The sequence below is a fragment of the Lethenteron reissneri genome, chromosome 6, assembly GCF_015708825.2.
Source record: "Lethenteron reissneri isolate LAM-NWPU_2019-01 chromosome 6, ASM1570882v1, whole genome shotgun sequence".
Classification (NCBI taxonomy): Eukaryota; Metazoa; Chordata; class Hyperoartia; order Petromyzontiformes; family Petromyzontidae; genus Lethenteron; species Lethenteron reissneri.
Genome location: NC_083784.1, coordinates 769,207 through 792,880, shown reverse-complemented (window position 1 = coordinate 792,880; position 23,674 = coordinate 769,207). Strand labels below are relative to the sequence as shown.

At 52.8% G+C, this 23,674-nt stretch overlaps 2 protein-coding genes across 2 annotated transcripts in view; one reads left to right on the top strand and one right to left on the bottom strand.

Annotated features, from left to right (window-relative positions):
* Positions 1 to 6,347, bottom strand: part of LOC133353395 (uncharacterized) — a 34,888-nt gene extending 28,541 nt beyond the window's left edge. The window contains exons 1-2 of the mRNA XM_061569619.1: positions 6,198 to 6,347; positions 2,896 to 2,934 (exon numbers count right to left, since the gene is read on the bottom strand). Coding sequence (XP_061425603.1) covers positions 2,896 to 2,929 — 34 coding nt within the window. The 5' untranslated portion in view covers positions 2,930 to 2,934; positions 6,198 to 6,347. The remainder of the gene's footprint in view (positions 1 to 2,895; positions 2,935 to 6,197) is intronic.
* An 11,170-nt stretch (positions 6,348 to 17,517) lies between these two features.
* LOC133353389 (extracellular calcium-sensing receptor-like) overlaps positions 17,518 to 23,674 on the top strand; it is a 65,707-nt gene continuing 59,550 nt past the window's right edge. The window contains 1 exon segment of the mRNA XM_061569608.1: positions 17,518 to 17,686. The gene's annotated coding sequence lies outside the window, so the exon portion shown is untranslated.

Here is a 23,674-nt window from a genome sequence, read left to right as displayed (position 1 = left end):
ATTTAAAAACCAACGAAACACAATTCGTCTTGTTGTATGAGACGCACAAGCCTGGACTTGTGCAACAACCACTGCTCATTATTGCAGAGAGGCAAATGCTGACATTGTGAAACGTGTTGGGTTGTGATCACAATAGGATGGTGGTGGTGGAGAGAAGGAACCTGAAATTAATTAAAGGAACAAACACAATGAGAGTCAAAATCCGACACGGACGCACTCCGAGTGAAATTTCATCCCAGAGCCCGGTGTTTTGTGCCAATTGAAGGCGATAAGCGACAAAGTTCAGCGACAAAAGTGATTTTCCGTCGTTCAACAGAGAGAGCGGCTGCACAATGAGGAGTCGACGGGAGGGATTGGAAAAGAAAGAAAAAACAAAATCGCTCCAAGCCCCTTTTGTCAGTGCGCCGCTTGATGAACGCCCCACCAAGCAGCCTTGGTTCGAGCGTAAGGCCCTAAGCGGGTTGACATCGATGATATTTTGTTTCATTCTCTCTGGTTGCCCTTACCTGCCCGGTCTTGGTCAAGTTTCCTCGCCAGAAATTGCACGAGCCATCCTTTGTACACTCCACTTCTGCTTTCTTTTGTTGCCGTTCAGAACAATTTGCAGCCATGTACTTCTCGTTGTTCCAATTTGCATTTACATTTGTGTTAACGATTGTCCGGTTTTGTTGAATTTAAATGGCAAATGAAAGACAAGCCGCAACAGCAGTGCGATCGTGGACTCGCAAGCCAAGCCACGGACCTCGCAGTAAAACCACGGCGGTCTGCGCGCCGTTCAACGGAGGAGAATCAGCGGCACAACGACACCGACTCTCTCTGCTGAAGCCCTCTCACCACCGCTGTCACAGACCTCGACCTTGGCATTTACCTCCATAACACATTGGCATCCGCATGCATGGCATTTAAAATTGTTTATTTTTGTATGCTTAAATAGTTCTCGATGTAACTAACGCAGGTTGCCCTTGCCAGAGAGGCAACGCTGTTGCACCACCCTCAATGGCTTTGCTTAATCTCCGGGGTTAAACAATGGGGCACGAGACTGCCTCCTCTGTGCAGTTAAAGGAAGTGGAATTGGCGGTGTTCTTGACCGGTTCATATCTGTACGTAGAACTTATTTCGCACCGTACATAGCCAACCGTGCTAACCAAATATCGCTCGCCACTGACGTTAGCTGTGGCCAGCAATTGGACTCTGCTAGTGCGGTTAGTAGAGCGGCGCGCTTACCACTGCGCCACCGCTCCTTTGCAAATGATTAACGTTGTCAGCCGTCGACTGGGAAGCTGCCTATTTTGACTACGCGCACCGGGCTCCACTTTACAATGTGGACATTTAAATACGTCGATTGCTCATTTGTTCAACCGTACAGCGCTATGTACAGTAAAAAAGGTACAATTGCTGCCTTGAAAATGCTTGCTCACACCACTGAGAGCCCTCGGGAACCCTTATAACAGATATTTGACCCACTCTTTCACATTGGCCAAAGGTCCGAGTAGCCACAATCTACCCTCGTCCCAGGGTGGCCTCGCCACGTCACACCACTTGGTGGGACGGGGGGGGTCACGAGACTTGCCCCAATGTTTAAACTGCCACGCCTGGAGATCGAATCGAAGCAGCTTCCTTCTCTGAGTTGCAGGTTCCAGTGCGCTAACCATGTCACCAGCGCGGCAGCAGCCTACCGACAGCGCCAATGGGGATGATACAGAGCAGTCACACCCGTGGTCAGGCCAGGCGCTGGCAGTCACCGTGCGGTCCGCAGGAGCAGCTGTTGAGATGAGCCGCGATGTGAGGCGCTCTGAGACGCCCCAGGGTACGCAGTGTGGGACGCAGTGAACATCGCGCCACGGTGGCTATGAGATGTTGACTACCTCGCCTGGTATACAGGAGGTCGTGGGTTCGATCCTGATGCCTGCTGTATATTTGGAGTTTTCGTGTCTCTCTCTCATCATCACGGTGGCTATGAGATGTTAACTACCTCGCCTGGTATACAGGAGGTCGTGGGTTCGATCCTGATGCCTGCTGTATATTTGGAGTTTGCGTGTCTCTCTCTCATCATCATCACGGTGGCTAGGAGATGTTAACTACCTCGCCTGGTATACAGGAGGTCGTGGGTTCGATCCCGATCCTGACGCCTGCTTTATATTTGGAGTGTGCGTGTCTCTCTCCCCGTGGCCGTGTGGATTTTTTCTCTCCAGATTCTCTGGTTTTTACCTCCACATTTAGAATCATGCGTTTCGAGTATTTGTCTGCTATAAATTTCCACGTGATAAGCCACTTGAGCTGTCATTTGTGGCCAGGTCGCTTCTGAGAAACAGCTGTGTAGTTCAGTGGCCCTTACCTGGTAAACTAAAACAAATTGTTTTTGGTTCTTTCGGTAAAGTCACGTAGAAAAAAATATAAATAAAATTAAAGCAACACGAAACGTCGTATGCTATTATTTAATTTATTTTTCTCTCTACGTGACTTTACCGAAAGAACCAAAGAGTAAATTGTTTAATAGTTTAAAAGATAAACACGTATCGTTGGTGATGTATCTTCCATTAAACCAGGATCTGTCCCGTGACCTCCCGCCACGTGGTCTCAGAGTGCACCTAGCCTGGCACAAACGCTGCTACCAGGCTCGCCTGAGTTCGGCGAATCCCAGCGGCGAGCGATATCTGAAACGGTTCTGGAACTCTCCCGTAGGTTGCCTCAGCCTTAAATGTGGATCAGATTGCACCGCGTAAACATAGCGATGCTCGTCGTGGGATCACGCCGCCCCTTAATAGAAGCTCGCAAACAGAATGTGCTCCAACGGTGTAGACCGTCCGTCGACTACTGCACGTGGCATCTCGTTGCGGGAGTGAGGTGGAGGCGACTCTGGTGGATGAGAGTGAGCGTGGCGTGAACGCAACTCACCCAGTGCCACGCACACGATCCAGCCCAGAGCCATCGCGCCTGCGGAAGAGACGCGAGACGCGTGAGAAGACGCGAGCGAGCGCTTAACGAGTCACGAGTTACATCGCCGCGTGGGTACAACGTGTTGTTGTTGTAGATTTGAAGTTTTCGTGACTGCAAGGATTCATACTCTTTGGTTTTGTCGGTAAAGAAGGACGCTTGTGTTGCGCCCGAAACGTCGTGATTTAATTTATCTTAATGTTTTACCTACGTGACTTTACCGAAAAAACCAAAGAGTACAGCGTGTTGTTGCTCGGCACGATGTCCGACGTTTTGCTCCACGTGCCGAGAGCGTCTTTAGGAACTGGAAAAGGTTGATTGTTTTTGTTACTGAAAAAATAAATTAGCTCGACGTTCCGGCCGACCGGCCTTCTGCAGGACTTATCCTGTTTGTCGGGTTTGTTTTTGTTCCTTGTGTAGGTTTACTGACTGAGCGGCTTCGCGCCCCTCGTGTGGATGACACAAGTAGCGGATTCCAGCCGGAGCAGCCCGGGGTTGAACTCCGGAAAATATTCCTCCGATCCCCGAGTTCACTCCGGCCCATTTAAAAATGTCAGCCGAAGGCGGGCAACCCCCTCCCACAAACCACGCCCAGCGTGACGCGCCCGGTTTATGGATCGATGCCTATGACGTCACCAAGCCTCGCCCATCACCTCCCGTCCAGCGGCACGCTTAGAATTTTTTTTTGCTTTATTCCACCTGCTATGTTAGTGACACCCGTGGAGTCGAGTAATCGAATGTTTAGTCTCAACAATCGTGGAAGCCAGCAGCTGCATGTTGTTATTGCGGGTTTCGTGGACTGGATGTACCGTTGCTCAACGTCTCCTGTGGCCACTTCTCCCCGTCCCCGCGTCGCTGTTATAGAAACCGGCGGTGCAATGCACGCGACGGTGCCCCGAGGGAATGCCCCGGGCGCTTGGGCAGCTCAATTAGAGAAGCGGCGGCGGTGTCGTCACACTGATAGGTGGGGGCGGACCGATGTCGATAGCACGGCTGCCCTCTGAAGTGAGCGTTAGAATCCCAGGCTACGACTTCATCCGGCCAGGTGGCTTCGACGGTAGAGAGCGAGCGGCCCGCAAGTGGAAGGTTGCCAGTTCAATTCCTGGCTGAGAGGTTGACTTAGCAGCCCATCATCATCGTCATCCCTCCAGGGTCGATAAAGTGACCACCACTTTGCGAGAATTCAACAAGAGTAATGGTTCTCCTATGAATTGACTCACACCCCGTCATAGGAATATGGAATTTCCACAACAGGCTCAGGGCCGTTAATGGAACGTGAGCATCACCTCAATGATGCAGCAAACCACTTTGACTATCTGAGTCAATGGCAAGGTCTTTGTTCACGGCTGAATTTCTCACTCGACATTTTTCAGAAGGCTGCCAGGCAGGCATGGAGTATGAATTATCGGCATAAGGCACTACCACTACAATCTAGAGTGCAATGTGCGTTTATCCACAGTCATCATCGAGCAGTTGACCCTATATTGTTGTAATCGTATGAACAGGTTTAACAATGAAACGATGAGGACAAACACGTGGCATGCCCACAATGTTTCTGGAAGACCGTTCCGGGGATGCTCCCAACTACTGCTGAGCACTCAAACACTGGCTTCTTCACCATCGCAGGACGCCGAGTGCCATAATTGGGTTGGATCGTGTAAATATATGAACGTGTCGTTAAACCCGCCACCACCCGCCACAGCCAACTAGTAAAGGTTGTCACGTAAACAGAACGTGCCAATTGATCACTAGTACACATTTATATATTCATGCGATCTAACCCAAAACAAACTTCTATTATGGATGATATTGCTCGTGAAAGCCTACTATGGGTTAAACCAGTATATATGTTGAGGCTATTGTCTCAATAATGTGTTCCTATGCTTAAAAATTTGCTTTAATCCAATTGGCGAATATAAGTTCGTAATAATAATAAAAATAATTGTTTATGTGTAAAATGTCTTGGAGACCACCCAGGAGATGGAGCGATAAAATCGCCTCGCGTCGTGGGTGGATCGTGACATCGCCGGATCGGGGGAGATGGCGCTGAGCAGTGGATTGACCATGGCTGCAGCAGCTGCTGCTGATAATTAAATCTTTATTATATAATAAAGGAGATCGCATTACAATATTTGACGATGGTAAGAATACTATGCTTAGATGAAATTAATATTATTATGATAGATTAAAAATGACATTTTATAGGCTTGCACTTTTTTTAATCACAAAATTGATCAATCATCAGCCATGCCCAATCCACTGCTGGATGAAGGTTTACTCAAGCCGCCACCTGTCAACTCGTGTCACGATGCTGATATGTAATCAGAGACATCGCTGTAGATTTAAGCTGTACACAACATGCAGCGTACACATACAAACGAATGCATTTTATGCATTTATGTATCAATTACAAATATTACAACACAATAACCACTTTACAAATACTATAATATGTCCATGAATAAATGTGTTTTCATTGCAACACATCTACACGTACATTCCATAACTGCTGAGATTATTTTGTTGCGAACGCATGCAGCGTGTGTATAACAAAGACAAAGATACCCCCCCCCGTATAGCCTCAACAGACTGTTGGGGCAAGTGCTCTAAGCGAGTCGCGCCTATGAAGCCGGCACGAGGGGGGGGGGGTGGCCAGCACCACCCTCAGCCGCCTTTGTCTCCCCAGCGCTGATCTTTGCACGCCGCACCAAGTACTCGTTTTAAGGTTGAGTCGATCTAGGGGAGTTCCAGGACCGGTTCACATTCGCTCTCACTGTCATTGGTCGTGAGCGAGAATCCGACTCGGGTCGCCAGGTTGGTAGCGCAGCGCGCCAACCACTCTACTACAGCTGCCCACCACGTCTCGTCACGTGGGCACGCACATCAAACGGCTGCGCACTCAAAGTCCAGTTCAATGGTGACATTAACTAACGAATGTAAATTGTATATCTCTAGTGTTTTACAATATTATACATCTCTCTGCTATGAAGAAGGGGAATCGCCCGAAACGTCGCATGCTTTTCCGTTTTAACATAAACTTTAGTTCTATTAGGGGGAAAAGTAACACATTCGTCAACAACAATATGGCCTTAAAATAAACAAATATATAATAGGCGACGTTTCGGGCAATGCCCCTTTTTCACAGCACATATATGAGAACCCAAGACATTTCCGATTCGGGAAGTGTTACAAACGAATGTTGCATTTTTTGCGACACGATAGGAGCTCCTTGAATTTAACGCGGACAACAAACAGACCCTTACCTTGCAAGTCGTCTGATAGTGATGAGAAGGAAAGAAATATGGTGGTGGTGGTGGGAGTTCGTTCCGAGTCTAAAACGGGGACACGTGGACCGTGATATATGATGATGAGCACGCGACGCGGTCTTGCTCCTTCACTCGCTGACTCCACCACGAGAGTGCCTGTTGATGTTTGGTTGTTCCTGCTGTTGTCACCTGAGCTCCCATCCACTCTGTCCTCCCTCCCTCCCTCCACATCCCTCCCCTCCCTCAAATCTCCTCCCTCTCCCCCGTGGCTCCCAGTGCAGAGAGGAGGGAGATACGTGGGGTAGCAACCATGGCAGCAGAAGGTCCCCAGCGAGAGTGGAAACTACGCAGACTCCCACACCCCCAGCATACAGTACAAAGACCACCCATGTAGCCTTAACAGGTTGTTAGGGCAAGTGCTGTTAGCGAGCACCTATTAAGGCCGGAACGGCGGGGTGGATGGCCAGCACCACCTCCGGCCATCTTCGTTGTTTACACACCGCACCAGGTACTTATTTTCAAGCTGCGTCGACCTAGGGGAAGCCCAGGACCATTTCAGATATTTGCCACCGATGTTAACCGGGATCGGGAATCGAACTCGGGTGGCCGGGTTCGTAGCGCAGTGCGCTGACCACTACACTACCGCTCCCCACTCTTAAATACAAACACGCAGTCACTAACAGGGACACATAGAGACATATACAAAACATATATTCTCACACAAGCATGCAAACGAAGTTTTATACACACAGTATGGATGTGTAGTGTCCTCCTCGGTGTGCGTGTGGTGTGTGTAGCGCACACGCTCAGTGGCCGACGAGGTAGTTGCAGGAGGCACCGTCTCTCTTTATAATTATCTCGTTCACACCACCAACTCCGGCCTCCTTTCTCACGACCACGCTGCCTTACAGCCCGGCCTAGACACGACCCTGTCCACGTTGCTCCTATGGCGTCGACCGAGGCAGCCAACCACTGTCCGCAATGATGGGGCGAAGGCGACAGCGACGACGAGATGAGTCCCGGCACCGGCAGCCCGGAGCTCTCGCTCTCCGCTGCTTTTATTCTCCTCGGCGCGGCTTGGCTCCGCCCTGGCCGCGCCTCCCTTCTCGAACCCACCAGACTTTTAAACAAATTTTATTGCCGCCAGCAGCAACAGCACTGGAGGCAATTCCGATATGAAATACACAAAGTCACCAGCAAACAAACAAACGCTACAAATCGACGCGCCGTGGCGCTAAATGCAGCGCGCACAACACGAAAGAAAGTCACGTGGTGGTGGTAGTGGTCATCGCGCACGCCACGGTGACGAGCGAGCGCTTCAGAAGGTGAACACGAGGGTGACGTCCACGCTGGTACAGAGAGGGGCTTTTCCGGCTCCCCAGCGTTCGAAGAAGACGCGCCGCACATCACCGACGCGTGTGTGGGACCCACCAGAGGGTTCCAGGGGCCTCCCGATGAGGCCTACCGTGACCCTTGCCCCAGTTCCTCCACCCTGCCGGCACAGCCGTGTGTGTGCTCGACGGCGTGTGCGCTAAGTGTCCACCTGCAGTTGCTTTATTCATATATACTGGCATTATAGACACCCAGTCATATCGAGCCATACATACAAGGACAATCACGTCTTCTTCTCACACACGCAGTAATATGCGAACACATACGTAGCTATGTACACACACACAGTAATATAGACACTAGCACGCAGGCACATATACATACTGTACTCAGTCAGGTGCAGCCCTGCAATAGCTTGCTCACGCCACTGTTGGTGGAAGGAACTCTGCTAGAGGTAAATCCAGAAAACCTCTCTCTAACAGACCATTTGGCCTACTCTTCCACCCTGACCAGATGCCTTGGCAGAGCTGGGAGTACCCACGGGTTACCCCGCCAGAAGCGATGGAACCATTCATGCTGCTGGTGGACAGAGCTTGGGGGATTTAACGCAGGCAGGTGTCTTTTATTTTACCTGCCCCGCTGTGAGATCGAATATAACCGGCGCCCTCTGATTGATGTCCACTTCACTGCTGACCATTAACACCGCGACAGCGTCTTCGTTTCTCATGGAATATTTTCCTGACTTTTACCCCCCCCCCACACCGCTCTCCCCTCAGGCCCCTGGCTCGCCCCCCTTGTTGTCGCGATGATAAATTACCGCGTGGAAATATTTTCCGGAGCTCAGCCCCGAACGGCTTGGGCTGCAATGAAACCCTTGTGACCAATAGGGAAAACACACAAAATGTGTGCACTCGTCCGGTAATATAACAGCGGACACACAACACGATACAACCGAACATAAACCAAACCACGCACGGAACCACACAACAAAGACCAAGCGCCCCCTTTTAGCCTGAACAGACTGTTGGGACAAGTGCTGTTAGCGAGCAGCACCTATGAAGGCGGGAACGGTACACGAGGGGGTGGGTGGCCAGCACCACGCCTGAAACCACACACGCACACACGCACACGAGTTATATAACAGCCTTTTGAATAACTGTTTAAATCACCCATATCAATAATTCATATCGTACAGACCTATACCAAATAATGCTCAGCTCACTTTTAATGTCACGTATTGATGTATATCTATAGAGCTGCACTAATCGTGCGCCATTGTGTGATTGTTCTATTACCCGGGATTGGTGCGTCAACTGTAATACCACACCGGCGTTACGGGAGTGTAAATGTAGTTTCACATCTCGCCACCACCCCACACCCACCATTAGACACAACCCCCGATGGGCACAATCACATACAGTCCCATCGACCACAAGACAAAAAGTTGTTATAATTAGCAGCCCACACGAGACCGTACGTCTGTCCCTCCCTGCCTCCAGCCAGCCAGCAAATCTTTGTTTTCTAATATGGTTTGATCATCATGTGGCAAATGAACGCGTGCCTGTGTAGTGAGCGGCTTCCGGGACACGTCGAGTAGAAGGCTTCTTAATTATCAAGAGCACACTGGGCGATACATTGTGTAACGCAGCTACACACAGGCGATCCTAACACGTGGCCCCATCTCTGGCATTGGTCGCTACGCAAGCTGTCTTCTAGAAGATCAGCCACGTGGTCGGAGACAAAGAGATGGCGACGAGCAGCGACGCAGCCCCGGCGCGGCCAAGCTCCACCTCTGACAACGCCCCCTTTCCAGAACCTTCGGGCAGGTTCCTTCACCGCAGATACGCCCCCCTCACAATAAGGCGTCGTGCAATGCAGCCATGACCGTAGTTACCACTCCAGGCCAACAGGCGTCGCCCTGTCATTACACACGTGTCATGCATTGTTGCAGTGACAGGGAGAGGATGGAACTCGTCCCAAGAGGACGCCTACGGAGGGATCAAACCCACGACCTCGTGTATAGCAGGAGAGGTAGTTAACATCTCCCAGCCACCGTGGCACCTAAGCATAGTTAGAGGACAGCAATGGATCCTGCGGCTACTGTGCTCGGCTGACAGCGAAGCTCCGGAGCAGCCTATAGCACCTGCTTCTAGGCTCATCGAGTGATTTGGTAAAAGACAATTTAAAAAGGCAAAGGTGCAGCCGTGCAATTAGGGGCTCACGCCCCTGTTGGTGGAAATGTCTCCCCGAGACCGAGCTCAAGAGAGCGGCCCTCTAGAGAGTCGTGTGTGCCCTATTCTTACACACCCACCAGACGCCTTGGTGGAGGTGTGGGGGGGGACGACACACACTTTACCCCACCACCACACCCGACCTGCGGAACGTCCCATTGTGGTCCACCCATTAGCACCGCTTAGTGGGACACAGGCCGACAGGCGGGGGGTGAATGAAACGTGGCCCATTGTTCAGACTGCCACGCAGGGAGATCGAATCGCCCGGATTGCAGGTCCCGGTGTGCAGACGACGGCACGGCGGGACAGTGTCTATCGACCCTCGCCCAGGGGGTTGATTGTGAGCTTTCTACACAGCGGGCTCCAGATGTCTTGTGACCCCCACATTGAAATCTCTAAAACGTAATACATTTTTTTGGTAAATGAGGTTTATTAAAAACAGAACTTCGTACGCAAAGGGCAGAAACATGTTAGGGGGCAATTAATTGGGGGGTAACAGAACATCTGGAGCTCCCTGTCGATGTACCTGTAAGAGAAAGGCAGCGGAGCCTGCAGCGTCAGGCAACAACGCGGCATGGAGTTGGCGCAACGACGACTCACGCTGCCTCCACGTGCCACGGTCACGGGGCAGCAGCAGCAGCAGCAGCAGCAGCAGCAGCAGCAGCAGCAGCAGCAGCAGCAGCAGCAGCAGCAGCAGCAGCAGCAGCAGCAGCAGCAGCAGCAGCAGCAGCAGCAGCAGCAGCAGCAGCAGCAGCAGCAGCAGCAGCAGCAGCAGCAGCAGCAGCAGCAGCAGCAGCAGCAGCAGCAGCAGCAGCAGCAGCAGCAGCAGCAGCAGCAGCAGCAGCAGCAGCAGCAGCAGCAGCAGCAGCAGCAGCAGCAGCAGCAGCAGCAGCAGCAGCAGCAGCAGCAGCAGCAGCAGCAGCAGCAGCAGCAGCAGCAGCAGCAGCAGCAGCAGCAGCAGCAGCAGCAGCAGCAGCAGCAGCAGCGCGCGGGTGTCCAGTGGGTGCACGTACAGTGCCAGGCGGCTAATTGAGCGCTGCTGCTGCTGCAGCTGCTGCTACTACTGCTGCTGCTGCTGCATCTGAGCGCATCACGCATCACGTGTGTGGCGACACACGAGGCGCCGTCCGCACCCCGCACGCAGCCACGCAACCCTCATCATCAGCATCATCATCAGCATCATCATCATCACCATCATCATCCTCATCATCATCCTCATCATCATCAGCATCATCATCAGCATCATCATCATCATCCTCATCATCATCATTCTCATCATCCTCATCATCATCGTCATCCTCGTCATCATCATCAGCATCATCCTCGTCATCCTCATCATCATCCTCATCATCATCCTCATCATCATCATCCTCATCATCATCCTCATAATAATCATCCTCATCATCCTCATCGTCGTCGTTATTGCGACTGCTGCTGCTCCGGACTAAATGAGGAACGCACCTCCTTCCCCCATCTGTCCCTCCACATGAACAATAAGACGAATACAATTCCTCTATTGACACATCCCGTCAGCCACTCGGCCTGCTGATGAGAGTGCATCATGAGAGTGCACGCAATCTCAGCAGCATTGGTCCAAACACAGAAGCCAAAGCGCCTACAATGATTATATTTTACATAATAGAGTTTTTTTTATTAAATCGCGCAAATATATAAATGTGTCGTTAAACCCGCCACCACCCGACACAGCCAATTAGTAAGGGTTTCGTCACGTAAACAAAACGCCAATTAGTGACCACTTCAGCCCACCGATGTGTTGGAGAGTAAATCCACAACAGATATGTGAATGAGGCTTGTTAATAACTCATGAATTTTGTTATATTCTCCACAACGACGCGTACGACTATTTTGTGGTTTTATTATTAATTACCAGCCCAGTTCCGCCTATTTTAACGCAGTGGGTTAATGATTTGTATGTGCTGTGAGTGACCCAATGAAGTAGATTTTCTTGACGTTCAAGAAGGGCTGGAGATGTGGTACAAATGTAATCGAGGCTGTGCTCATGACAAAAAAACCCAAAAAGCAATCTCATCAAATGTTTATTCCCCCCACACAAAACCGGGGTCACAACCGCGTCACATTTTCTGTGGGAAGGAAGTTAACTCGTGTTACCAACTTCTCAAACAAACAAATCTCAACTCGCTGACAGATGTTGCTAAACGGTTCCTGAGTAAGCAGACAAGCAGTGTGAAGAATGAGAGGGCACACCGATGGGGTGGCACTTACATTCACCTGCCATCCAATCACCACAAACGCAACGAATCTCACACGGCCTCGCAAGGTTCCAGCCTGGTTAGTACCTACTGGGGATTGAAGACCAGCCGGTGTGGTGCTGTATGTTGCTGTATGTGTCCGTGTTCCTTACTGTCTGCGTGTTGTATATATGAGTGGGGAGCGGTAGTGGAGTGGTCAGCGCACTGCGCTAAGAACCCGGCAGCCCGAGTCCGATTCCTGCTCACGTTCAACATCGGTGGCAAATAGGTCGACTGACCCTTAAATGAGTACCTGGTGTGGTGTGTACGTGGTGCTGGCCACCCACCCCCGCGTGTGCCGTGCCGACGTTCATAAGTGCTCGCTGACAGCACTTGCCCCAAAAGTCTGTTGAGGCTATATGGGGGGTCTTTGTCTTTGGTGTTATTTGGGGGTGGCAGTGCTGAGGATCTCCCCTCGTATGCGTGGCAGGTGTCCCCCCGCACAAAGCCAAACACTCACGAAAATTTTGGCCAAACATCCCAAAAACGCAGGATCATCAAGTGAGGCTTTGCTAAAAATGCAAGTGGCATGATTACACAAATCATATTTCAACGTTATGAGTCTGTTGATTCATTCCCCGACCATTCCTCAGCTGAGCAGAACAGTGAGACGGGTCACACGTCTGGGAAACCATGGCTCATTCGCAGCGGCGTGCGGTGCTGTTGTCACCGCCACACGCGTGATTGATATCGTACTCGATGCATCCAGCAAAGCCTCGTCAAACTTAAGACGTATTTTCAGTAGGGCGGAGGAACACGAGTAGCAGGTGAACACCCGAGCAGACGAGTTGATGCGAGACGAGGAGCACACTTGCTGTACTGCCATCTACTGGCCCTGTTTAATCCAGCAGGGTGTGAGTCTCGCAGACCAGCAATCTCATTTGCGATCCGGCAACCTCCTTGTAGACAGCTGTGAACGGCCAGCGTGTACAACCATGCCCGTGTCGTCAGCCACGGTCACTCCACTGTGGGATGGAGGCCTCCCAAAGTCACCGTCGTCTCTAAAGGATCCCGCGGTGTGAATACTCCACCGAGCACCGGCACGTGCGCAGATTTCATCGCTCCATCTCCACGATAGGCGGTATTTCAGATCCGTGCCTTCCCTTGCATGCCCGCACGCCCTGCCTGTAGACAATTAAAAGGGCAAACACAAAGGCAAGAAAAGCCCGTGACCCAATCACCCGGTATGCCCCCGATCTTGTCACAGATCTCAGAAGCTTCCTTCACTGATGTATCCAGGGCCGCCACACTGACTCGCACTCGTTTTAATCCAGGAGGGTCCTGCATTGGGTTTTTATTCGTGAGATGTTTTCAGTCGATTGATAATGAGTTGTGTTTATTAGACAAGTGGGAGGAAGCTGGGGTACGTGGAGAAACCCCACGTACAGATGGAAACAGATGGCGATCAGTCCACTTGCTGTATCATCGCCTTCTCCTGGCGAGCCAGGGTACGGCATCTCCTCGAGGCCCACGGGAAGGGAGTTTCACCAAATCTGTGCGGTGACCCACCAACCCTGGCTGCTGCCTCCACAGTGCTGGACTCCAGGCCACGTACAGCCTAGACCCCACGGGCAGGCTCGGCTGGCTTCTTCCTGGATGGCGCCCAGACAAAGTGATCGCCACGCGTGCCGGCTTGCTGTCAGCTGCCGCGGGGCTTTGTGCTCGCTAGCAGAGGGCACTGGCAGCAAGAGCCACTGTCGGCATCGACATCGCTGCCATGTCAACCCTCCCTGCCGCCTTCGCCAGCCCGCACTCGCCGGCGTGGGCAGGCACGATGGTGGCCACCTGTGTGTTGACACACGGGGGGGCTATACCTGTTCACGTACAATGTATAACAACTTTGACATTTAAAGCGTGCGTGACTGCAGGGATTCATATTCGTTGGGTCTTTCGGTAAAGTCACGCAGATAGGTTGAAAGAAAATAACAAAAAAACGACAACACAAGCGGTCGTCATCGGGAGAAGAAGAAAATGCGATAGAAACGTCGTAGTTTTTTGTTATGTTCTTTCAACCTATCTATATATATAAACAATTATTGACCTTTCATCCCAAACCGATAACAAGTTTCCGCCCATTAGCCTTCCAAACAAATGTGTTGACAGCAGCATCTGTTAACGTCGGCAACCCCTGGACCGCTTTCGATTAATCTGAGTCCCATCGGCAGGGTGTGGACTTGTCGACACAGCGCTCAGGGTCGCCAGGGTGTCCACAGAACGCCGTCGGTGGTCGTGTGAAGAAGAACGCCCCGGGATTGATGCGATCGCCACGTGTGTCGGTGGCGGGGGAGTGGATGGAGAAGAATGAGAAGCACACCAGGGGGCGACGTGACGACACCGCGGCCACCAACATCGACTCCGCCAAACACCGAATTGAGCTTGCGGCAAGCGCTAAAGCACACAGCGAACCAGAACCACGCAGCATCAGCAGCAGCAGCAGCCGTGTCCTATCCACTGCTGGTTGAAGGGCGACCGTCCCATCCGCCATCCCTCCCGACGGTATCGCTGCAGCTTCGTCTCCACGGCGGTGGCGTTTTCCTACTTTGGCTGCCATTCCGTTGCCAGTCTCGGTACAGAGGGCACCAGGCATCTCTTGCGACGGCGATGTCTCCCGTCCAGGGCAAGTGGACATGACAGGGAGCAGCCGCCGCTGCTGGCAGTCAACTCGGGCAGTGGTTCTCAGAGTGCGGTTCCCGGACCACCGGGGGGGGGGGGGGGGGGTCCAGACGGCCCTCCAGGTCGGTCCGCGGGCTGATGATGCAAATGCGAAGTTGATCGCGACAATAATGACTTTTTGTTTCGGATAATTAATATTCTACTCATGCTCTTTCAGTTAAAATGAAGTTAGGTGAATTGCTCTGATTCAATTATCCCAACCCTACACTCTAATTGCCCCCTTATGAAAAAACAAACCTCACAGCTGCGTTTAATATATGTGTTAATATCCCAGCACTATGAGTAATGTTATATTGCTGGCATTTAGAGAGAAGCGAATGCGTTTTGTCACCAGGGGTCGGTCTGGACGGGTGGTCCGCGGGAACGTTTGCATCGGCCCAAAACGTTTGAGCAACACGGCCCTAGAGCAAAGCGCAAGAACGATCCAGTGACGAACGTCACAATCGCGTCTCGGTCCACACGGCCACGTGGTGCCCGCACGTGGTGCTCGCAAGGGCCGGCCACAAGGCGACCCCGGAGTGTCACGGCTGCAGGTTTTGGGATCCCGGCAACGGCAGGTGAACGACGGCACATGGACCAGGGTGCCTGACAGCCATGTGCGTGTGCGCGTGTGTGAGCGTAGCAACAACGAGCGGAGCGCCGGGTGGCTAAAGCACAGCAAGTTGGCACAGTAGGGGGCACAGGTGTTGCATCAGCCAGTCATCTCGGTCATCTCGGTCAGTCGACCCGTGGCACCTGCTGGGTCTGCCCCGTGACCTCCTGCCAGCGGGCGTTCGACACTTCACGTGGCCTCAAGGTGCACATAGCCTGGCACAAGCGTCGTGGTGACGTCACCGCCACTTAGTGGCGAATGGCGGTTGTTGTTGTAGCAATGCAGGTGAGGTTACAAGGTGACATGGCGGAGAGGTGGTGAGGACTTGCGAAGGAGACACCTGGGGAAGGGGACAAGGAGACAGTTGCCAATGGGAGGTGGAGGGGGAGACGCTTACATTTAACATTTTCTCAAACTAAAACCTCCTGATAACCTCAACTAATCTTGCCCGTGTGGTTATTTCCGTATTTGGCTCATTTATATTATCGAAGGTCAATCGCCTCACGTTTGGTAGCCCGCTGTCCCGAGTTTCATTCCTGGCCACAGCTCAACATCAGCGACTCGTGATATGATTGTATCCGAACTGGTTCCGGATGTCCCCTCCTTCGCCAGCCTGCCCTCACCAGCATGGCGAAGTGTGGGCAAACAACCTCGATGGGCTGCCGCAGGGCGGGGAAGCCTTCATCAAGCAGTGGAATGACAAGGAGCTCTGTGTAAAGTCATGAATCAAATACCAGCACTGCTGAGGAAGCAATCTCGTCCAGAATCACGTGACGATGTTCCTCATTTAGTACATGGGTGAGTTTAGAAGTCGGTAACCACCGAAGGTAGCAACACTTTAGTCCCACGGCTTTATTTACACGGCCTCTACAAGTTCGTTATTTGATAACCGCACTCATTTCAAGCGGTCGCCATATAATGCGCAATTGTGACCCCGAAAGTGATGCCACTACGGGTGGTCCCGACAATTGAGTGAATTATCTGGTCTGGTCTGGGCTCGCGGACTAACAACAGTGCTGAGCTCAACACTCGTTTTGATTAATCGTCTGTGCACTTCAGGGTTGCTTCGAAACGAGCGGACGTGGTAGTGGTGGTGATTCAGAGGCAAGGGTTAGTGAATCACACATAGGAGTAGACAACCAAAATAACAAGAATAATTTTTGTTTTCGAATTCTGTAAAAGCTCAGCATTTCCAGAGTCACAATTCGTGCGACTACGAGACGGTGGTGGTCCTTGATACATGACGTCACGAAGCAGCCCAGCAAGAGAGCCACCGCTCCCCCCCTGGGCTCAGTCATCGAACAAAGGCGGCGGTCACCGCATCGTCATCATCATCGTCATCATCATCGTCATCATCATCATCGTCGTCATCATCATCGTCATCATCATTGTCATCACGCGCTTTCAGATGCGCTTCTGCGGCCGTCTGGAAGGATCTTCCTTTCGATATTAGGAAGCCACTGGAGCTACGCACTTTTAAATCGAGATTGAAAACTCGTTTCTTACCAACTGCTTTTAGTGTTTAGTTTGTTGTCCTTCACCCGCACCTCCGATGAGCACGGTTGGCTACGTACGGCGCGAAAGAAGTTCAACATACATACAACGGTGGCAGTGCAGCGGGCACGATTACATTTCTTCCCACATTGCAAAGCTCTGCTGACAATTCACCTGGCCAAACGGCCCAATAAAGCACGACCCTTGTGAATAGAGGGCTTACTTAGACTCAGGGTTTCCTGGATAAATACATCACACTGATACTAATACATTAAAATCTACATCCACCATGTCTTACCTCGTACATGAGTGGCTCTATGAAGACGCTCTGTATAAATTGATCCGTTATTGTGCGCTTACCACCGTCACACACACCAATACAAAGACAACATCCCTCACCCACACACAAATACTCACACACAAACCTCACTCACACACACACTAACCTCACTCACTCACAAGACTAAACGCACTCACTCACCTACTCACACTCACACCAACCTCACTCACTCGCCGACTCACACGCACACTCACACATCCACGCCACACACACTCACACCAACCTTCGCCCCATCTCTCTCCTCCTCCTCCCTCCTCCATCCCCTCCTCCCATTCTTCTCACCCCCCGCCCCATCGCGCCCCTGTCTATAAGCGAGGGGAGCGTGCGCTCCGCTCTGCTGGGACATATCAGAGAAGGCGGCGGCAGCAGCAGCAGCAGCTGAACACGTGCCAAGCCACGCGCGGGGCCACTGCCGCTCAACCAAGTCAGCAGGGCCACCCGTGTGACACGCGGAGACGAACTCGGGCGTCTTCATCTCTCCTCCTGCTCCTCCTCCTCGTCATCCATCCTCCAGAGGCGGGCAGGAATTCCGTTTCGTTACATTTCTGCTCAAGGTGAGCGAGTGCGCGCGTGCGTGCGCGTTGACGCGCGTGTGCAGTGGCGGTGGAGGAGTTCCATGTTCTCGGTCGATATGTTTCTGGGACGGCTGCGTTGGCTTGAGGGTTGTGAGCTTGGTGTTGGGGGACGATCGTTGTCAGCCACGGGCACTGAAGCACAGGGGACGCCAACTCCAAAGCAACGCTGGGTTGTTTCAGCCTCGCGTGTTCCTGTAATCCTGCGAGCGGCTTCATCAAAATTCGATACATCGCGAGAACTAAACAAGGCGAGATGCACGCCGAGTTGCCGGAACGGCGCGCGTGAGGGTGGGATGGTTGATGGGTGATGGTTGATGGGTGAGGGTTGATGGGTTGATGGGTGATGGGTGAGGGTTGATGGGTGATGGTTGATGGGTGAGGGTTGATGGGTGATGGGTGATGGTTGAAGCTACGCCGCATCGATATCGTGGGCCAGAGTCTGTCTACTGCTGGATGGGGGTAGCCGTCCCATTCGGTGCGGCGATGTCAAAATCTCGCTCGTGTCTGTGCATCGTCATCGCTCCATCTCCCTCGTGGCCAGCCCCTCGCGTGCGGTGTTCCCTCCGCTCCCTCGCCGGTGTCGTTCACTGAGCACCTTCGTTATCGTACCTTCTGGCGATGAGTAATTCCCACATCAGCTTCTCTTCTCGGGCAGTAGAATGCCCCTCATTTGCCACTGTTGGACGATCCACGCGTTCGCACCCACTACACGCAATGAGCTTGCCACGAGTAGACCGAGGCGCCTCGTGACCTCGTCAAGGAGCATCGTGAGCCATCGTCACGCCAACTCCCCCGCTCATCCTCGCAGCTGCAGCAGCAGCAGCGGTAGCAGCAGCAGCAGCTTCTGGCTCAGCCATCGAACAAAGGCGGCGGTCACCGCGTCATCGTCGCGCGCTTTCAGATGCGCTGCTGCGGCCGTCTGGAACGCTCTCCCTTCCGATATTAAGAAGCCACTGGAGTTATGCACTTGTAATTAATCTAGATTGAAAACTCATTTATTTACAAAACCGTTTGTTGTGGTTAGTTTGTTGTCATTCCTCCGCACCTCCGATTATCACGGTTGGCTACGTACGGTGCGAAAGAAGTTCACCACGTACACACAGACACACGCACGTTCATCTGCCTCGGTGCTATTCTGAGCACGCATTTCGGTCCCCATGCCGCTTCGCTCACCTGCCAGGTTTTGTCCGCGCATTTCTGATCCACGTTCAACACCCAGAGATCATAATTCGCGTCGTTACGCAGAATACAACATTGCAAAAGAGGTCAGCAGATAATGTATCCTGCGTGTGCCCGCCTCTCCGCACAATAAAGTAAAATCATGCGTTACACAAATCATTATCTTGTTGTTTGCGTTATGCATTGCATAACTTCGCGTCGAACAAGGACCCTCCATATCTCAAGGAAGAAGGAGGCCTGGCAGCTCATCAGCAACGATTGAAGCAATCCCCACTCTGCTGCTGCTGATGAGAGTGCTTTTATGTGTCGCAACGGTCCGTCTGGACTTTGATGTTTATACTCGTGTAAAGACAACTTGGTGTCTGCTTGTGTAAAGTCAACTTTGATGTGTCTACTTGCTTTACGTGGACAGACGGGCATGTGAAGGTGGCGTGGTGTCAGCTTAACCATCGAGTTAACAGACAGGCGAACAGTGTAGAGTTAAAGTACTGTGTACAAAACATAACCGTGCCCTATATTCACCCATGGGAGTCTTAATAGTCGATATTTACGCACGAGTCTTTGGACAGACGGGATTGAAGAATCGATGGTTGTACTGCCATCCCCTTGGACATTCAAGGCTACAATATTCGGCTGAGCTTCGTGACGCAGGGCGACTTGGTCAGAGCTGTCGATTCAGTTGAGACCCTTGGCTTCAATGCGTTCACCAGATAATAATCACAGAGAGCCCCCCCCCCCCCTCATAGCCTTCACGGGATGCGAGGACGAGTGGTATGCGGCCGGCACCGTCCGTGATGGGGTGAGTTGGCCAGCACCACTCCCGGTCGCCTTTGTCTCCCGAGTGGCGAAGTTTACACATCACACGCGGCACGACTCATTTGAGGGGCAGAATTGGCTCAGGTAGTCCTCGCTGGCGTTGGGGGCAGTGAGCGGGAATCGAAAAACACAACACGCACATACAATGTAGGTCAATTCACTAATCACATATCTGCATTTCCCATAAATATGCTAAATTCCTTTGTCAAGGCGCTCTTCCCCCTCCAACCTAGCTTAAATATACGCTCCAAGCCTGGTGGTGTTTCATTCAGACGCTGTCTTCCCGACAGACCTGTTCTTCACCTGAGGACGGCTACTTGCGTTGTGGCCGAAACGTCGTGAGAATTATTTTATTATGTTTTATTTTTATTATTTTATTATTTCCCTTCTACGTGATGACTTTACCGAAAGAACCAAGAAGACAAACGTAACTAATTAAATCTAACTAATTGCCAGAACTGTGAATAAATACGCGTCTTGCCTCCGCACAGTCGCCCCATGGCTAAACGCTGTGCAAGGACGGAGCTGTTGTCATCCTGCGTGCGTGTACAACCCCTCGAGATGCAGTCCCGCGCTGAGGTGGTCCCCGTTGTCACGCCACCATCGCCACGTGATGGTGGCAGCGAGACGTTTGGCCCGATGGCTCTCTCGTGTGTCCGCGTCACTGTCATGTAAATCCATCGCGGCTTTTGTGCTCAGCCGGTTCTGTCTGGGTCGGCGATCCCGTAAAATAGATCCATGCCCGGCACATCACATCCAGTATACCCACCCGTGGCTGTGGCCGCTGCTCAGGTGCCTTCTCTGGTCTCGAGCTACCATCGATGTGGACGACTCTGAGCAGCTCAGCCCAGGGCGCGCCACGAGCGACACGCACAAGGTACCACGTACAACACGTGCGGGTGGGGCATCGGGAGTTTATCTTGAGCACTGTTACTACCTCTACAGGGTAACTTACAGCCTTGTTATCGATCCACTGCTGGGTGAAGGCCTCTCAACAGCTTTCGGGCATGCGTGTTGTTTGACCATACTTCACCACGCGGGTGAAGGGGAGGGGCGAGGGATCGCTTCAGATGGCACTCGCCATTGCTGTGAGTCGTGGCCAGGAATCGAACTGGGGTCGCTGGTTACCATATCGCAGTGCGCTAACCACTGCCCCACCGCTCCGGACCATTGCCCGTAGAGTCCTCCAGACGGTACAAGCGCAGCCCTGCAGCCGCTTGCTCCTTCCCACATTGAGAAGCCGCTGGAGCCATGCACTTTCTAGGTTGTTTAGTTCGTTGAGCTTACCCACGCACCTCCGATAAGAGCAGTTGGCTACGTACGGTGCGAAAGAAGTCCAGCATACATACACACTCGCGCCATTAGCTCGCGAAGTTAGCTGTGAAATCTCTCGTCGTCGTGGTCTGGCTTGTTGGCGTCTCTCCCATTCCCCTTCAACACCACGGACGTGAATCGTGGCAGAAGGCCGCCAAGTGGCCGCGGCACTGCTGATGAGGGTGGCGCAGCGTGAACCCCTCAAAGTCACCCAGCAGCGCTCCCCTTCATCATCATTATGATGCATTCCCCGCGCTCCGCTGAAGCTCATTACAATTTAAACGCCTCCGCCCTCAAAAACGCTTCGACCGTTCAGGTTAACACCGCCCTGGGCCACCTGCACCACGACCTGAGCGCAGCGGCGACGAATCATGTGAAACGCCAAACAATAACCTCAGCGTTCGCATTGAATGCCCCTTCAGTGTGTGTGTGTGTGCATGGGGAGTTGGTAGGGCATCGGTTAACATCAGCAACTGACACACGAAGCCGGCCCTGAGCCTCCCTTAGGTCGACTCAGCCTCAAAATGAGTACCTGGTCCGGCGTCTAAACACCGAGACTAGGAAGACAAAGGCAGCCGTGCGTGGGGTGCTGGTCACCCATCGTGCGCCGTGTTGGTCTTCGTAGGTAGGGGGGGATATTTGTGTTTGTGTATGAGAGAGTGTGTGTCAGTACGTGAATGTGGGCCGCAGTGTGTGTGTGTGAATGAGTGTGTGAATGAGGGCGTGTGCAAATATTGCAGATAACTAAGTGATATTGTGATGTCAGGTGTGACGCAGCGACATTGCAGTGGCGATCTTGCCCAGGAAACTGCAGAGTGCAGAAGTTTACTCCCTCGCCTGGTACACAGGAGGTGCAACACACCACGTGGTTGTTGGGTGACACACCACGTGGTTGTTGGGTCACAGACCACGTGGTGGTTGGGTGACACACCACGTGGTGGTTGGGTGACACACCACGTGGTTGTTGGGTGACACACCACGTGGTGGTTGGGTGACACACCACGTAGTGGTTGGGTGACACACCACGTGGTGGTTGGGTCACACACCACGTGGTCGTTGGGTCACACACCACGTGGTTGTTGGGTGACACACCACGTGGTGGTTGGGTCACACACCACGTGGTGTTGGGTCACACCCACGTGGTGGTTGGTACCCACGGACCACGTGGTGGTTGGGTGACACACCACGTGGTGGTTGGGTGACACACCACGTGGTGGTTGGGTGACACACCACGTGGTGGTTGGGTGACACACCACGTGGTCGTTGGGTCACACACCACGTGGTTGTTGGGTGACACACCACGTGGTGGTTGGGTCACACACCACGTGGTGGTTGGGTCACACACCACGTGGTGGTTGGGTGACACACCACGTGGTTGTTGGGTGACACACCACGTGGTTGTTGGGTGACACACCACGTGGTGGTTGGGTGACACACCACGTGGTGGTTGGGTGACACACCACGTGGTGGTTGGGTGACACACCACGTGGTCGTTGGGTGACACACCACGTGGTGGTTGGGTCACACACCACGTGGTGGTTGGGTGACACACCACGTGGTGGTTGGGTGACACACCACGTGGTGGTTGGGTGACACACCACGTGGTGGTTGGGTGACACACCACGTGGTGGTTGGGTGACACACCACGTGGTGGTTGGGTGACACACCACGTGGTTGTTGGGTGACACACCATGTGGTGGTTGGGTGACACACCACGTGGTGGTTGGGTGACACACCACGTGGTGGTTGGGTGACACACCACGTGGTTGTTGGGTGACACACCATGTGGTGGTTGGGTGACACACCACGTGGTGGTTGGGTGACACACCACGTGGTGGTTGGGTGACACACCACGTGGTCGTTGGGTGACACACCACGTGGTGGTTGGGTGACACACCACGTGGTGGTTGGGTGACACACCACGTGGTGGTTGTTGGGTGACACACCACGTGGTGGTTGGGTGACACACCACGTGGTCGTTGGGTCACACACCACGTGGTGGTTGTTGGGTGACACACCACGTGGTGGTTGGGTGACACACCACGTGGTCGTTAGGTCACACACCACGTGGTGGTTGTTGGGTGACACACCACGTGGTCGTTGGGTGACACACCACGTGGTGGTTGGGTGACACACCACGTGGTGGTTGGGTGACACACCACGTGGTGGTTGGGTGACACACCACGTGGTGGTTGGGTGACACACCACGTGGTCGTTGGGTCACACACCACGTGGTGGTTGTTGGGTGACACACCACGTGGTGGTTGGGTGACACACCACGTGGTGGTTGGGTGACACACCACGTGGTGGTTGGGTGACACACCACGTGGTGGTTGGGTGACACACCACGTGGTGGTTGGGTGACACACCACGTGGTCGTTGGGTCACACACCACGTGGTGGTTGTTGGGTGACACACCACGTGGTGGTTGGGTGACACACCACGTGGTCGTTGGGTCACACACCACGTGGTGGTTGTTGGGTGACACACCACGTGGTCGTTGGGTGACACACCACGTGGTGGTTGGGTGACACACCACGTGGTGGTTGGGTGACACACCACGTGGTGGTTGGGTGACACACCACGTGGTGGTTGGGTGACACACCACGTGGTCGTTGGGTCACACACCACGTGGTGGTTGTTGGGTGACACACCACG